The sequence below is a fragment of the Octopus sinensis genome, linkage group LG18 (assembly GCF_006345805.1).
Source record: "Octopus sinensis linkage group LG18, ASM634580v1, whole genome shotgun sequence".
NCBI classification, from domain to species: Eukaryota; Metazoa; Mollusca; class Cephalopoda; order Octopoda; family Octopodidae; genus Octopus; species Octopus sinensis.
In genome coordinates, this window is record NC_043014.1 from 49531260 (window position 1) to 49549993 (window position 18734).

The 18734-nt window shown below is 40.0% G+C and overlaps 1 protein-coding gene across 5 annotated transcripts in view; it reads right to left on the reverse strand.

Annotated features, from left to right (window-relative positions):
* LOC115221273 (integrator complex subunit 8) overlaps nt 1-17960 on the reverse strand; it is a 54274-nt gene extending 36314 nt beyond the window's left edge. For 4 of the 5 annotated variants that reach the window (XR_005002950.1, XM_036511035.1, XM_036511036.1 and 1 more), the window contains exons 1-11: nt 17691-17960; nt 16700-16846; nt 14840-14942; nt 14170-14316; nt 13691-13756; nt 13076-13136; nt 11903-12076; nt 9827-9919; nt 8008-8151; nt 5380-5477; nt 4177-4312 (exon numbers count right to left, since the gene is read on the reverse strand). Coding sequence is in view for 4 of the 5 variants with exons in the window: in XM_036511035.1 (XP_036366928.1) it covers nt 4177-4312; nt 5380-5477; nt 8008-8151; nt 9827-9919; nt 11903-12076; nt 13076-13136; nt 13691-13756; nt 14170-14316; nt 14840-14942; nt 16700-16846; nt 17691-17820 (1299 nt within the window). In the remaining variant the exon portion in view is untranslated. Of the gene's footprint in view, nt 1-1754; nt 1820-4176; nt 4313-5379; nt 5478-8007; nt 8152-9826; nt 9920-11902; nt 12077-13075; nt 13137-13690; nt 13757-14169; nt 14317-14839; nt 14943-16699; nt 16847-17690 lie in introns of all 5 variants that reach the window. The other variant, XM_036511034.1, reaches the window with a different exon arrangement.
* Nucleotides 17961-18734: the final 774 nt, after the last annotated feature.

Sequence of the window (18734 nt, forward strand, 5' to 3'; positions counted from 1 at the left end):
GCGGAATTGTTTCTAAATATAGCACAAGGAGTGAAATTTGGGGGAAAGTCGACCCCAATGCTTGACTGGTACATATTTTATTGACCCCAAAAGGATGAAAAGCAAAGTCAACCGCAGCGGAATTTGTTTCTAAATATAGCACAAGGAGTGAAATTTGGGGGAAAGTCGACCCCAATGCTTGACTGGTACATATTTTATTGACCCCAAAAGGATGAAAAGCAAAGTCAACCGCAGCGGAATTTGTTTCTAAATATAGCACAAGGAGTGAAATTTGGGGGAAAGTCGACCCCAATGCTTGACTGGTACATATTTTATTGACCCCAAAAGATGAAAAGCAAAGTCAACCGCAGCGGAATTTGTTTCTAATATAGCACAAGAGTGAAATTTGGGGGAAAGTCGACCCCAATGCTTGACTGGTACATATTTTATTGACCCCAAAAGGATGAAAAGCAAAGTCAACCGCAGCGGAATTTTTTCTAAATATAGCACAAGGAGTGAAATTTGGGGGAAAGTCGACCCCAATGCTTGACTGGTACATATTTTATTGACCCCAAAAGGATGAAAAGCAAAGTCAACCGCAGCGGAATTTGTTTCTAAATATAGCACAAGGAGTGAAATTTGGGGGAAAGTCGACCCCAATGCTTGACTGGTACATATTTTATTGACCCCAAAAGGATGAAAAGCAAAGTCAACCGCAGCGGAATTTGTTTCTAAATATAGCACAAGGAGTGAAATTGGGGGAAAGTCGACCCCAATGCTTGACTGGTACATATTTTATTGACCCCAACAGGATGAAAAGCAAAGTCAACCGCAGCGGAATTTGAACTCAAAATGAAAAGCTAGAAAAAAATGCCACTTGAGCATTTTGCTCAGCATGCTAATAATTCAACCAGCTTGCTACCATAACAATAACATTAAGAACAACAACAACAATAATAATAATAATAATAATTGAAGCAGAAGATAAGCAAATTAATGCTCGTAAACTTACAGATAGAAGGAACTCTGCCCCTTTCTGTCCTTCACTTCGCATCTCATCCATAAATGCTGATATCACCACCTTTCCATCCATGACCTCTGACACGATGTTACAGGCATTCACTTGGAAACTCAGCATGCTGATATCACTGACAGAGACAGAGAGATAAATAATAATAATAAGTAGGATGTATAAATACAGATGTATAAATACATATAAATAAATTGTGGACTACCCCTTGGAGATAACAGGTGAGGGTTCGGCAGACTTCTTGCTGAGCAACTCACTAAGATGATTTGTTTATAGTGATCAAATGCTTGTGTTGGACATTAGCTCATGCCCACCATCAAATTGGCATTGCCCATACAGATGTACAGTATGACACGTCTGATGGCAAAAGTGATCACAGAGCAACACTTGGTATGGGAATTGAAACCATGATCTCGTGACCATAAGTGCAACACCCTAACCTCTAACCCATATACCCTTACTTGTATATATATATATATATATATATACATATATACGACAGGCTTCTTTCAGTTTCCGTCTACCAAATCCACTCACAAGGCATTGGTCGGCTCGGGGCTATAGCAGAAGACACTTGCCCAAGATGCCACGCAGTGGGACTGAACCCAGAACCATGTGGTTGGTAAGCAAGCTACTTACCACACAGCCACTCCTGCGCCTAGATGATGATGACATCAAAGACATATGTAATGTGCTGTTACATGTTGGACAGGTAACATTAGAAGGAATTAATAGTACAACTCACCCTGTAAACCCTTTCAGGTATTCTCTTTGGGTATCATTTGAGGCTTTGATAGCATGCGATAACACCTGAAATAAACAAACATATTTTATATAAATATCCACACTTACACACAAAAATAAAAATCTATAGACACACACACACACATAAATAGTGCTAAGCATTTTGTCTGATGGACAATGATTCTGCTAGCTTGCCACCTTAATAATAATAGTGACTTCGAATTTTGACACAATGCCAGCAATTTTGGGAGAGGGGATTAGTTGATTACATTGACCCCAGTGCTCAAGTGGTACTTATTTTATTGACCCTGAAGGATGAAAGGCCAAGCTGACCTGACTTGACAGCATTCACCGGGGTGGGTTGAGCTGGCTTCATTTATCCTCAATGCTGCATCTCTCACAAACGCCGACCAGACCTGGCAATTTGAGGCTAACGACCACGTGATCTCCAACCACTCCTTATACCAGCGGCGAACGCCGTAGATATGGGGGCCTAGATTGGGTTCCAGATCAGCCTTGACAGTCATCCGTTGTCCACCACATCGCTTTCGCCAACCTTGGAGGGGAGCTGCGGCAATTGCTTCGTAGATGAATTCTCCTGGCTGATGACTGAGGACATGACCCAGCCAACGCAGACGTCTCGTTAGGATGACTTGTCGAAGGGAGATGATTCTGCACTGGTGTTGCACCGAATTGTTGGAGACATTACAACATTACAAGCTGACCTCAGCAGAGTTTGAACTCAGAATATAAAGATGGATGAAATGCCGCCAAGCATTTTGTCCAACATGCTAATGATTCTGCCAGCTCACAGCCTTCACCTTAATAATAATAATAATTCTTTCTACTATAGGCAAAAGACCTGAAATTTGTGGGGAAGGGGATAGTCGATTACATCAACCCCAGTATGCAACTGGTACTTATTTCATCAACCCTAAAAGGATGAAAAGCGAAGTCGACCGCAGCGGAATTTGTTTCTAAATATAGCACAAGGAGTGAAATTTGGGGGAAAGTCGACCCCAATGCTTGACTGGTACATATTTTATTGACCCCAAAAGGATGAAAAGCGAAGTCGACCGCAGCGGAATTTGTTTCTAAATATAGCACAAGGAGTGAAATTTTGGGGGAAAGTCGACCCCAATGCTTGACTGGTACATATTTTATTGACCCCAAAAGGATGAAAAGCGAAGTCGACCGCAGCGGAATTTGTTTCTAAATATAGCACAAGGAGTGAAATTTGGGGGAAAGTCGACCCCAATGCTTGACTGGTACATATTTTATTGACCCCAAAAGGATGAAAAGCAAAGTCAACCGCAGCGGAATTTGTTTCTAAATATAGCACAAGGAGTGAAATTTTGGGGGAAAGTCGACCCCAATGCTTGACTGGTACATATTTTATTGACCCCAAAAGGATGAAAAGCAAAGTCAACCGCAGCGGATTTGTTTCTAAATATAGCACAAGGAGTGAAATTTGGGGGAAAGTCGACCCCAATGCTTGACTGGTACATATTTTATTGACCCCAAAAGGATGAAAAGCAAAGTCAACCGCAGCGGAATTTGTTTCTAAATATAGCACAAGGAGTGAAATTTGGGGGAAAGTCGACCCCAATGCTTGACTGGTACATATTTTATTGACCCCAAAAGGATGAAAAGCAAAGTCAACCGCAGCGGAATTTGTTTCTAAATATAGCACAAGGAGTGAAATTTGGGGGAAAGTCGACCCCAATGCTTGACTGGTACATATTTTATTGACCCCAAAAGGATGAAAAGCAAAGTCAACCGCAGCGGAATTTGTTTCTAAATATAGCACAAGGAGTGAAATTTGGGGGAAAGTCGACCCCAATGCTTGACTGGTACATATTTTATTGACCCCAAAAGGATGAAAAGCAAAGTCAACCGCAGCGGAATTTGTTTCTAAATATAGCACAAGGAGTGAAATTTGGGGGAAAGTCGACCCCAATGCTTGACTGGTACATATTTTATTGACCCCAACAGGATGAAAAGCAAAGTCGACCGCAGCGGAATTTGTTTCTAAATATAGCACAAGGAGTGAAATTTTGGGGGAAAGTCGACCCCAATGCTTGACTGGTACATATTTTATTGACCCCAACAGGATGAAAAGCAAAGTCGACCGCAGCGGAATTTGTTTCTAAATATAGCACAAGGAGTGAAATTTTGGGGGGAAGTCGACCCCAATGCTTGACTGGTACATATTTTATTGACCCCAAAAGCAAAGTCAACCTTGGCAGAATTTGAACTCAAAATGAAAAGCTAGAAAAAAATGCCACTAGAGTATTTTGCTCAGCATGCTAATAATTCAACCAGCTTGCTACCATTACAATAACATTAAGAACAACAACAACAATAATAATAATAATAATAATTGAAGCAGAAGATAAGCAAATTAATGCTCGTAAACTTACAGATAGAAGGAACTCCGCCCCTTTCTGTCCTTCACTTCGCATCTCATCCATAAATGCTGATATCACCACCTTTCCATCCATGACCTCTGACACGATGTTACAGGCATTCACTTGGAAACTCAGCATGCTGATATCACTGACATAGACAGATAGATAAATAATAATAATAAGTAGATAAACAGATGTATAAATACATATAAATAAATTGTGGACTGCCCCTTGGAGATTACAGGTGAGGGTTCGGCAGACTTCTTGCTGAGCGACTCACAAAGATGATTTGTTTATAGTGATCAAATGCTTGTGCTGGACAAAATGGCATTGCCCATACAGATGTACAGTATGACACGTCTGATGGCAAAAGTGATCACAGAGCAACACTTGGTATGGGAATTGAAACCATGATCTCGTGACCATAAGTGCAACACCCTAACCTCTAACCCATATACCCTTACTTGTATATATATATATATATATATATATATATATATATAACGGGAAGGTTTACGAAAATAGATAAAAGACGAAGGCAGGTGGAGTACAAACAAACAAATGTATTAGTATGGCGCTCAGGAATAGAAATAGAAAAAGTCTTTTACGTTTCGAGCCTACGCTCTTCGACAGAAGGATACACAGAAAAGAAACAAGGAGAGAAAAAAAATGCGTGTAGGAGCTAACGCTCTATCATGGCGTCCAGACTTCGGACTTTCTGTCCTTCACTTCACATCTCATCCAAATATGCTGATATCACCACCTTTCCATCCATGACCTCTGACACAATGTTACAGGCATATAATCAAAGTAAGCAACAAGAATATCTTCCACCCCATGGATTTATATGGATAAATACCATACAAAATTCTGGGGCATCTGACTTAAGTACCATATTCATTTGAATATGAGATAGACTAAAGACTAAGAATAAATGAGAATATTCTTTTCCAGGTTTGGGTCATTCTGGAGCAGTACAGTCAAAGGTATAATTGATTATATGATTGCATTGACCCGAAACCCATAGCCTGGTATTTATTCTGTTGACCCTGGAAAGGAAATAGGTGAAGCTGACCTTGGTAGGAATCAAATTCAGAACATAAAACGACATAATACCACAAGGTATTTTGTTCAAAGGTCTACCAATTTTGCCAAACAATAAAAGACATAAGCATTATATATGACAAAAGACATTCTTTATATATGAGAACATACCTCACTGGTTTCCGACTGATTTCTTCAAATAATTGGTGACGGTATTCTTTAGAAAGTTCTTTTTTAATATTGTCCTCCATGAGAATATCAATTAAACCCTGTTAAATAAGAGAAATATTATATACATGTGTGTGTGTGTGTGTGTGTGTGTATAAGGTTTGATATTGTACAAAATACAAAAACAGGGATACTGCCCACGAGGGGCTACACACAGAGGGGGAAAACAAGGACAGAGAAACGGATTAAGTTGATTACATCAAACCCAGTGCGTAACTGGTACTTAATTTATTGACTCCGAAAGGATGAAAAGCAAAGTCGATCTTGGTGGAATTTGAACTCAGAACGTAGAGATAGATGAAATACCCGCTAAGCATTTCGCCTGGCGTGCTAATGTTTCTGCCAGCTCTCCACCTCAGGGAAAGGTGAGGGAACAACAGACAACATGTATTAGTTTGATGCTCAGGAAAAATGGAAGTGTCTTTGATGTTTCGAGCCTAAGCTCTTCTACGGAAAGGAATGAGGAGCATTAACATATATATATATATATATCATCATCATCGTTTAACGTCTGTTTTCCGCGCTAGCACGGGTTGGACGGTTCGACCGGGGTCTGGGAAGCCAGGGGCTGCTCCAGGCTGCAGTCTGATCTGGCAGTGTTTCTACAGCTGGATGCCCTTCCTAACGCCAATCACTCCGCGAGTGTAGTGGGTGCTTTTTACGTGCCACCCGCACAGGTGCCAGACGGTGCTGGCAAACGGCCACAAACGGATGGTGCTTTTTACGTGCCACCGGCACGGGGGCCAGGCAAGGTTGGCAACGGCCACGAACGGATGGTGCTTTTACGTGCCACCGGCACGGAGGCCAGTCGGGGCGGCGCTGGCAACGGCCACGAACGGATGGTGCTTTTTACGTGCCATCGGCACGGGGGCCAGGTGAGGCTGGCAACGGCCATGAACGGATGGTGCTTTTATGTGCCACCGGCACGGGGGCCAGGCGAGGCTGGCAACGGACACGAACGGATGGTGCTTTTACGTGCCACCGGCACGGAGGCCAGTCGGGGCGGCGCTGGCAACGGCCACGAACGGATGGTGCTTTTTACGTGCCATCGGCACGGGGGCCAGGTGAGGCTGGCAACGGCCACGAACGGATGGTGCTTTTATGTGCCACCGGCACGGGGGCCAGGCGAGGCTGGCAACGGCCATGAACGGATGGTGCTTTTATGTGCCACCGGCACGGGGGCCAGGCGAGGCTGGCAACGGACACGAATGGATGGTGCTTTTACGTGCCACCGGCACGGAGGCCAGTCGGGGCGGCGCTGGCAACGGCCACGAACGGATGGTGCTTTTTACGTGCCATCGGCACGGGGGCCAGGTGAGGCTGGCAACGGCCACGAACGGATGGTGCTTTTATGTGCCACCGGCACGGGGGCCAGGCGAGGCTGGCAACGGACACGAACGGATGGTGCTTTTACGTGCCACCGGCACGGAGGCCAGTCGGGGCGGCGCTGGCAACGGCCACAATCGGATGGTTCGCTTACTTGTCACCGGCACTGGTATCACAGCCGCAATTTCCATTGATGTTGATCGACTTCGATTTTGGTTCTGCTTTCTGATATCTGATTTTGATTTTTTGATTTTCACTTGCCTCAACAGGTCTTCACAAGTGGAGTTTTGTGTCCCAAGAAGGAAAGGTATGTATAAGTCGACTGGCTATATACCAGGTAGAGGCCAAGGGTTATGGCCTCACTAGTCTTGCCGGGTCTTACACACACACATATATACAGAGACAAATTACGTATGACAACAAAAGAGGTAGACCTCAGTATCATTGGAAATTGATACTTGTATCATTCAACAAATATGTGTGTGTGTGTATAAGGTTCAATATTGTACGAAAAACAAAGACAGGCATAGGTGAGGAAACAACAGTTTGACACTCAGGAAAAATAGAAATTTCTTTGATGTTTCGAGCCTAAGATCTTCTACAGAAAAGAATGAGGATCATAAACATATATATATATGTATATATATGTGTGTGTGTGTATATATATATATCTGTAAAATAATATGTGACAATTATTCAATAGCCAAGATAAAACTCTGAGTTTCAGATGCCGAGGTGATAAATTTCCTCTATTTACATAATATTGAGGTCTCTTTCTTTTTTTTGTTATCTTACCGTTTTTACCAATATATATATATATATATATATATATATATATATAAGGTGTATTATGAGCATTTATAGAACTCAGTCCTATATAAACTCAACAAACAATTAAAGATGGAGAAGAGAAGGTGTTAAAAGTTTTTAAAAATTTTTATCCATGCATACGATCGTTTCAAATGGTAACACCTACATGTAAGAAAACATGGAAGAGATTAAATTAATTACAATTAAATTAATTTAATTACATATTACCATTCTCCTCAGATGCATGCGTGTGTATGTATATATATATATATATACACACACATATATATAAATTATACACACACACCACACATATATACAGAGACAAATTACATATGACAACAAAAGAGGTAGACCTCAATATCATTGGAAATTGATACTTGTATCATTCAACAAATATATATAAGAGTGTGTGTGTGTGTGCATGTTTCTTACCTCATAGTTTTTGGTTTTTGATTCTTCTGCTCTTTCAAAATGAGACAGGGTGTATGAAGAAGGCAACGAGACGGACAACATATTGCGGCAGGCGACCAGATAGCCTCTCAGATGTTCATCGTTCACTCGGCAGTAGTAACCTCGCTGCAACAGACAATTGGACATCCACAGATGGAATTACAAATATGAACCAACAGATACACGTTATGACATACTCGTATATTACTACAGCACTCTAGTGTAAAGTTTGAATGAATTCAGTTGGGTAGTTCTCGAGTTTTAGTGATACACACATACAGACACATAGACAGACATTCTCAGTTATATATATATACAAATAAGAAAATGGAGAAACATATTTAGTTTCTTCATCAACTTTCAGATATTATAATGTTGGATTATTGTTAAATGAATAAATAATCCAACATTATAATATCCAAAAGTTGATGAACGAGATGAATTTGTTTCTCCATTTTCTTATTTGTATTATAAATTTACGGTAAAATATTTCTTTACCTTCACCCGTTTAATACAATAAATGAATTAATTGCATTGCAATTAAAAACATTTATGTATTAAGAATCTGGGTACTTTACCAACAGTATATTGGATAAATGCTATCTCATAGTGGGTTACACCCATAACCCCTATCTTACCATATATATATATATATATATATATATATATATATATATATATATATGTATATATATATATATTGTGCACTCCTTCTCTATCACACTTAATCTTTCATCAGCTGACACAAGATCACCTCCAACGTCACATACCCTCTCAAAGGGTCATTGTCTTGCAAGTTAATTGGTGACCCTGCTAGTGCTGGTGCCACATAAAATGCATCCAGCCCACACTGTAAAGTGGTTGGCATTTGGAAGAGCATTCAGCTGTAAAAAAAACCATGCCAAAACTGACCTCACCTGTGCTGGTGCCACACAAAATTACTCTGTCCACCCTGCTGGGTGGTTGGTGTTAGGAAGAGCATCCAACTGTAAACACCATACGAAAACAGACAGCAAAGCATGGTGCAGCCTTCTTCCTAGCCAGCTCCTGTCAAACCATCCAACCCATGCCAGCATGGAAAGCAGCCATTAAATGATGATTATGATGATGATGATATATATATATATATATACACACACACACATATATAAAAGGGTAAAAGTCCTTCCCAAGTCATATAGACTCATACAGATGGTCTCCTGTTTCTCTTTGGGTGAGATGCCAGTCTGTTGCAGAAATATCATTTTTGCCAGCTGAATGAACTGGAGCAACATGGAATGAAATGTTTTACTCAAGAACACAATACATCACCCATCCCAGGAATTGAAACCGCAATCTTACAGTCACGAGTCCAACACCATAACCACTAAGCCATGCGCCTCCACACACACACACAGAAAGTACAATAGATATACATACATATTGATAACACAACATATATATATACATAAATAAATATACATATTGATAATAAATCAGACATAATCATCATCATCATTGTCTAGCAACTATTGTCCATGCTGGCATGGGTTGGACGGCCTGAGGAGCTGCACCAGACTCCATTCTGATTTGGCATGGTTTCTACTGCTTGATGTCCTTCCTAACATGCCAACCACTTTACAGAGTGTGCTAGGTGCTTTTATGTGGCACCACACAGGTGCTTTTACATGGCATCATGGAACAGAATGCATGCCAAAGAATTGCAGGGTGATAGAATTGGTTGAAATCTTTTGTGGCAGTGCCCCAGCATGGCCACAGTCCAATGATTGAAACAAGTAAAAGAATTAAAGGACATACTCACTGGTACAAAAGATTCTTCTGTGATCTTGAACATTTCATATGCTTCAGAATATTCTTCTAACTGGAAAAAGTACATCCCCAAAGAATAGGACACCTGAAAAACATTGCATAAACCATTTAAAAAACATGTTTTCTACATTACTTTGACAGAGTTGTGACAAGATATTAGGCGTAGGAGTGGCTGTGTGGTAAGTAGCTTGCTTACCAACCACATCGCTCTGGGTTCAGTTCCACTGCGTGGCACCTTGGGCAAGTGTTTTCTGCTATAGCCTTGGGCCGACCAAAGCCTTGTGAGTGGATTTGGTAGACGGAAACTGAAAGAAGCCTGTCGTATATATATGTGTGTGTGTGTGTTTGTGCATCTGTGTTTGTCCCCCCAACATCGCTTGACAACCGATGCTGGTGTGTTTACGTCCCCGTAACTTAGCGGTTCGGCAAATGAGACTGATAGAATAAGTACTAGGCTTACAAAGAATAAGTCCTGGGGTCGATTTGCTCGACTAAAGGCAGTGCTCCAGCATGGTCGCAGTCAAATGACTGAAACAAGTAAAAGAGAGTACCCAGTTAGATTATCACCCTGGCATGGCTGTGACTAGAAATTGGAATGTATATCTACTTCTGAGAATATTGTCCAAGTGAGTGTTGGTGATGATGTGACATCTGTCAGAATTGAACCATCAGATTACAACTTAGAATATTCAGCTCTGGAAGCGGATAATGACTGGAAGGAGAACGATCCCAGTTTAGTTCAGGTAAGAACAAAAGTGGAAGAACCTGCAAAGACTTTCTTAGAATCTTGGAAAGATACTCTGTCAGATCCTCTCCAAGATGCTGAGCATTTTGAGTACTGAAGACCAAACGCCTGATGATGTAAAACCCAAAGACCAAAATGTCGGTACAGACTCATAAGGGCTGGTTTTCTGGTTTCCATGGCATATGTACTCCCCACCTGAACAGGACACCAGTCCATTGCAGGGTTATTCATTTTTGCCAGCTGAGTGGACTGGGGCAACGTAAAACGAAGTGTTTTGTTCAAGAATACAACGCATCGCCCGGTCCAGGAATCGAAACCACAATCATACAATCATGAGTCCAACACACTAACTACTAGGGGTTATATTAGGGTACCAGTTACGTTATCACCCTGGCATGGCTGTGACTAGAATGCCGCCCACCCTTCTCAAGTCATACAGACTCATAAGGGCTGGTTTTCTGGTTTCCATGGCATATGTGCTCCCCACCTGAACAGTCTGTTGCAAGATTATTCATTTTTGCCAGCTGAGTGGACTGGAGCAACATAAAACGAAGAGTTTTGTTCAAGAACACAACATAGGCGCAGGAGTGGCTGTGTGGTAAGTAGCTTGCTAACCAACCACATGGTTCCAGGTTCAGTCCCACTGCGTGGCATCTTGAGCAAGTGTCTTCTGCTATAGCCCCGGGCCAACCAATGCCTTGTGAGTGGATTTGGTAGACGGAAACTGAAAGAAGCCTGTCGTATATATGTATATATATATATATATATATATATATATATATGTGTGTATGTTTGTGTGTCTGTGTTTGTCCCTCTAGCATTGCTTGACAACCGATGCTGGTGTGTTTATGTCCCCATCACTTAGCGGTTCGGCAAAAGAGACCGATAGAATAAGTACTGCGCTTACAAAAGAATAAGTCCCGGGGTCAAGTTGCTCGATTAAAGGCGGTGCTCCAGCATGGCCGCAGTCAAATGACTGAAACAAGTAAAAGAGTAAAAAAGAGAAAAGAGAGTATCATCCGGTCCAAGGATCGACACCACAATCTTACAATCATGAGTCCAACAAACTAACCACTAGGATACCAGTTAGGTTATCACCCTGGCATGACTGTGACTAAATATTAGGGTACTCAGTTAGAAAACAGGAGTTGAATAAAGGTGGCTTCAATAACATAAAATTCAACACTGAAGTATAATATAAAGGAGACAACACTTAAGTGGAATATTCCATTTTCTACTACAAAATATCATCTTAACTGGATATCTGTGCTGTGTCAATTACTGTAGCAATTTGAAGAGAAATTCATCAACTAAACTAATTACCTGAGTTTTAAATTCATTCACCGAAACATTGACACAGTGATCGGAAACATTCTCCAATGGATCAGTATTTTCAGTGGGAATTGAAAAATACGATAATGTTGGAACTTTAATATTCCGACAACACTGAAGAAATGTCTGCAGATTTTCAACAGAACTTTTTATTTGATCTTTCAACTGGAAAAAAAAGAGGCGAAAATAAACATAACTCAAAATAAAGAACAACATAAGAAAATGTAATAAAGGTAATTTAAAAATATAGTTAACATGTAATTGGGAAATGTAACAAAAAGTAATTAAAAAGAGAAAGTGATATTAATTAAATGTGTACATTTGTCATTGTTTATGAGACTCCAGATTTTAGAGCTAATTAACTTTATCACCTGTGCCGGTGGCATGTATAAAAAGATTCGAGCGAGGTCGTTGCCAGTACCACATGACAGGTGCCTATGCCGGTGGCATGTAAAAAGCATCCACTACACTCTCGGAGTGGTTGGCATTACGAAGGGCATCCAGCAGTAGAAACTCTGCCAGATCAAGATTGGAGCCTGGTGCAGCCATCTGGTTCGCCAGCCCTCAGTCAAAATCGTCCAACCCATGCTAGCATGGAAAGCGGATGTTAAACGATGATGATGATGATGACAGATTTAATATTTACATCTACACATATATATGCACACACATGGATATACATACAAATATACACACATATTTACATACATACATATCAGGCAAGGTTGTATGGTAAGAATCAACAACATGGTTCTGGGTTCAGTCCTACAGTGTGGCACCTTGGGCGAGTGTCTTCTGCTATAGCCTCAGGATGACCAATGCCTTGTAAATAGGTTTGATAGACAGAAACTGAAAGAAGCCCATTGTGTGCGTGTGTCTTTGTGTCTGTGTACCCCCCCATCGCTTGACAACTGGTGTTGGTGTGTTTATATCCCGTGACATAGTGGTTTGGCAATAGGCTAAGTAGGAAGCTTTAGAAAATAAGTTCTGGGGTTGATTCGGTTGACTAAAATTCCATCAAGGTGGTGCCCCAGCATGGCCACAGTCTAATGACTGAAACAAGTAATATATAAAAGACACACACACACACACAATCAATACAGCATCAATATTTCAAAAAGTAACGGAGATGGTGATCATGGAATAGAGGAATGCCTGACTTACAAGTCGAATTAGAGATTCATTGATACCTGCCAAGGTAAACATAGTTTCTTGTACTCCAGGTCTGCAGAAATGAAAAAAGAAAAACAAAGTTAAAACCCACGTCAGCAGCCATTTACTTGTTCATATTAAAACAGGTCATACAGTGCATACAGGGTGCTTTTTAATTTCATGCCACTGAAACAAGTGAGGTCACCAAGTTGCAAGACAAGAAAAAAAAAACAGGAAAGAGAAAAGACCCCATGACTAAGTGGGGAGGGTGCTATTAGAAAGGGGTCAGGTGCTGAGAGACTAAAATATGATAGAAGGGCCAGAAGAGGTGTTATGCAATAGAGGAGATACATGGCTTCTCCACATTAAAAGGGTGAATAGTTGGTTGGTTGGCATCTTTTTTGTCTCAGGAGACAATGGAGTTGCGCATAAAATAGTCTAGTCCAGCTTTTACACTTCATGTCCTAATACATTTCCTGCTGTGGCTGTGTAGTCCTATCCTGGACAAACACTCCCTCTGGCAGGTGCCGCAAATGTAATAGTGAATAGTAATAATGTAAAATATATGTGATTGCTGTTAGTCTTTCCTGAAATCAGTTTGAGACTATTTAGAAAAGAAACACTTACACAGATACAAAACTTGTCTTTTGTGGACGGTTGGGAAAAGTATCCATAACAACTGTTTCGATACTCCTGAAAAAAAAAGAGTAATAATTAGATAAACATATGCATTTATATATATATACACACTCAAACACGTGTGTGTGTGTATGTATACTTACTTTACTTACTTTACTTTTACTTGTTTCAGTCATTTGACTGTGGCCATGCTAGCATTGCTTGACAACCGATGCTGGTGTGTTTACGTCCCTGTCACTTAGCGGTTCGGCAAAAGAGACCGATAGAATAAGTACTGGGCTTACAAAGAATAAGTCCCGGGATCGAGTTGCTCAATTAAAGGCGGTGCTCCAGCATGGCCGCAGTCAAATGACTGAAACAAGTAAAAGAATAAAATAAAGAATAATAAAAATATAATTCTTTGTGGAATATTATAGACAAGGGGTAAAAAGGATTTGTGTTCCAAAAACGTATGAATAAGTATTTACCATCTGTGAAACAGCTGCATGGAAAACGCAGCCTCGTCACTCAAATTGTCGTAATCCTGAACTGTATTAACTTTCTCGATGCTTCCACTCCCCACACAGGTCCTCACCAGTTCAAGCAGCAAGGTCTGGGTCATGGTTAATGGAAGGCTGTAAAGAAAAAGGAACAAAAAAGACAAACAGACAGACATTATAGAAACCACCAGTGAAACATATATTATTATTGAAATTATATATAAAAAAACAAAATAACAAAATGGGACAAGAACGCAAAACACACAAAAAGACGACACAAAAAACGGACGGGTCATTCGAAGCCTCTAATCTTCAGTCAGGAACCGGATCATCCTAGATTAGAGGCTTCGAATGACCCGTCCGTTTTTTGTGTCGTCTCTTTGTGTGTTTTGCGTTGTTGTCCCATTTTGGTTTTTTTGGGGGTTTTTTATATATAATTTTTATACATATATTATTGCGGTGTAACGTACACCTTGTTCTCTTATGTATGTATTATTATTGAAGATGGTTTTCATAGAACAATGAAAGCCTTATGTTCTCACTAAAGCTTCTAGAAATAGCAGCTAAGTCATACTATAATAGCATTTTGGAAAGAGTGATTAGGGGCCTGTAATAAAGACAGAAGAAGCTACAAAAGAAACACAGTTTTGATACAGACCTTTTACTTAAAACTTCCAAATCCCACTTAAGAAATGCAGCAACTTTCAGAGCAAGAATCTTCAAGGCTTTGACCTTTTTGTTAAACCCTGGCATCTTTATTTCTGGTAGCAGAAAATAAAACAGAAGACCATATCAGAAAGCATTTGACAATTTATATTTCTACATTCAATACTATATGACTGACTCTCTTAATATCCGTTAACGTTCAGATTAATCCACCAAATGCAAAGCTTATATATTCACATTGTTTTGAATTAATCGTGTATTGTCTTACAGCTGTGAGATTTCAGTGGTTGATGCCAGTGCCCCCTGATTGGCTCCCATAGCATGTAAAAAGCACCCACTAAACTCTTGGAGTGGTTGGCGTCAGGAAGGGCATCCAGCCGTAGAAACATTGCCAGATCAGATTGGAGCCCGGTGCAACCCACTGGCTTGCCAGAACTCAGTCAAACCGTCCAACCCATGCCAGCATGGAAAGTGGACATTAACGATGATGATGATTATTTTTAGAATGACATTGTCGGGTAGATATAAGAGGCTAGATCTGGCCAGTTTGAATATAAAACAAGGGGAATATTTGGGCCTCATATGGCCGGTTTAAATGCTAAAGGATTAAGGCATGGCTTTGTGGTAAAAAGTTTACTTCCCAACCATAAGGTCTCAGGTTCAGTCCTCCTGCATGCAACCTTGTGCAAGTGTCTTCTACTATAGCCCTGGTGTATTTAGAAGACAGAAACTTAAACGAAAGACAATTGTATGCATGTATATTTATGGAAATTGTAGTTGTGATACTCGTGCCAGGGGCACATAAAAAGCACCATCCGAATGTGGGCTATGCCAGTGCCATCTTGACTGGCTCCCGTGCTAGTGGAACATAAAAAGCACCAACTGATCATGGCTGTTGCCAGCCCCCTCTGGCACCCACTACGTTCATGGAGTGGTTGGCATTAGGAAGGGCATCCAGCTGTAGAAACGCTGCCAGATCAGACTGGAGCCTGGTGCAGCCATCTGGATCACCAGAGTCCAGTCGAACTGTTCAACCCATGCTAGCATGGAAAGCGGACGTTAAACACTGATAATAATGATTATGTGTCTGTGAGTCCTTGTTTTGGCATCGCACTTGTAAATGAGTGTCAATGTCATACAAGCAAGATCTTTCATTTCTATGGACAACCAAAACCTTATGAGTGAATTTGGTAGAGAGATATTGAAAGGAGCCCATCGTATATATGTGTGTGTATGTAAATGTGTATTACTGTCTCCTTGCTTCAACTTCATGTGATAATAGTAAACAAACGTAACCGCTATGCAGTCAGTATGTTTCGTTTCCAATCTTCTGTGGAAATATGTCTGGTATTTGGGAACATTACCTTACTTGGAAACAGGAAGGAGATCTGGCTGGAGAAAATCCACATTGATAAATTGCATCCAACCCATGTAACTACAGGAAATGTGGACGCACATGGCCTAGTGGTTAGAGCAGTGAACTCGCGGTCAAGGGATCGCAGGTTCGAATCTCAGTCTGGGTGATGTGTGTGTTTATGAGCGAAAACACCTAAGCTCCACGCAGCTCCGGCAGAAGGTAATGGTGAACTTCTGCTGACTCTTTCGCCACAACTTTCTCTCACTCTTTCCTCCTGCATTTTGCAGCTCACCTGCGACGGACCAGCGTCTCGTCCAGGTGGGGAACCTATACGCCAGGAAACCAGCCTTTATGAGCAAGGCATGGCTCGAGAAGGAACAAACAACTATGGGAAATGGACATTAAAATGATGATGATGATATTTCTAGTGTTGGTAAAGATTTTGTGATTTTAAGATTAAACACAGAAAAAGAAAATTTGTGTTTGATGACTTACCTGGAATATCTTCTGATTTGATGTCAGCAGATCCTGTATGGTTGTTACTCAATTCCGAATTGGTTTTATTGTGAGTAGGGAGAGCAGCATTGCTGTGAGTTTCAGCCTGTTGCATGAAAAGGACTATCATTTGTCCTGGGGTTGGATCTTTAAAAGAAAATGGAAATGGTTGAAGAGACTGGGAGAAGTGAAGAACTGAACAATGTCAACATGGTAATAATTCTTTCTTCTTATAGAAGGCGTGAAATTTGTGGGGAGGGACTAAGTCAATTACATCGATTCCAGTGCTCAACTGATACTTACTTCATCGATCCTGAAAGGATGAAAGGCTAAGTCGACCTCGGCGGGATTTGAACTCAGAACATAGAGACGGACGAAGTACCGCTAAGCATTTCGCCCGGCGTGCTAACGTTTCTGCCAGCTCGCCGCCTTATAACATGCTAATAATGCCAACATATTATGGGAGTCACGTCAACGTATTTTAGAAATATTACTATATTGAAGCAATAATATCCATATAATAATAATATCATTAACTCATTCATTAAGTTAATGGTCCAATATATATATAGCGATTTCATCTTTCACATTCTACTATACTAGAATTTGTACACCTGCTCAGAGATGATCTGAGCGATATCACAACATTGATATTGAGTATAGTACCTCTGAAACTGAGTGATATTAGACAATAATATAGTGTGATATTAAAACAATATTTGGTGATCTCATAACAACGATATTGAGTAATATAAGTTGTGGTGCACCTGAGCACTGTATACAATAATTTCATTATTATCATTATTATGATATTATTATAACAGACAATAATATTGGATATCATATGGATATCATAGCAATAAGCTACGTAATATTATAATAGTAACACTGGGTAATATTAAACAAAGATATTGGATGTTATTATGACAATGGTTGTCAGTGATGTGATGGCAAAGAAACTGTGCGGTATTGTGTAAGGTGACCAACGTACCTGGGTTGAGTTCATTCAAATGTTTTTCGAGTAAAGATTCGTCTAAGAGGAATTCAAACCAGGCGACCGCAGGCAGGGTTATGGGCCCCATGCCAGGTCGGCCTGACGAAGACATCACACATTCACTCATTGTCGAAGGAATGTTGTGAAATAACAGCTAATTAAGAGTTAATTATGCCATTAATTGATATATTCCTGGCTTTTATGGGTTTGCAAAGAATTACCACCCGGTTCCTTCGTCTCAAAAACACACTTGCATACAAAGTCAGATAACTATTCACATGGTTCACATACTTAGTAAATTCGTATGTTGTGGTTTTTAAAGTGCTTTATTCTATTTTCTGTCTCAAATATGAAGCTTAGAATATTTTTGGGAAAGAAATTGAACCACTATACTGTGAACAACTTTTACAAGCGGCATTAAAAACTAAAGATCAAATTAAAACCAAATAAATTGAAATGGCTGTAACCGGGAATCGAAACCGGGTGGCGGAACAACCGGCTTGTTCGGTAACGGCATTGTTTTACATAATTCGTTCAGTGTCAATAAAGAAACGTTTTTAAAAATGTAAGAGTAACAAGATCTTATATTGTCTCCAATGTGATATGTTCTCGAAAAATAACTAAAAATTAAAATAAACTTTGATGATTTTTTAAGAGCAGAAGTTGTTTGGGAGGAAAGAAAAAGTAAGAGTTACCTCCCATAGCAATGGGAACTTTTTTTTAACTTAAATGGTATTTTGGTAAGAATATTTTTTATCAAAGTGAAAATAACTTTTGATAAGGACAAAAAAAAAGAGAGAGACAGGGCAAAGAAAGAAAATTAAAGAATAATTAAAATTTCTACTACCCACTCCAAAAAAATTAGATGTATGACATATTAATATTTTATATTCAATATTTCATCTATTTAATAAGACAATCTATACTTCATTTCATTTTACTATATATATTATTTATACTATATATTCTATATTCTACATTAAAACTATAAAGAATATAAATAAAACATAAAAACAGACAGTTAGAATTTCTTTGGGTAAC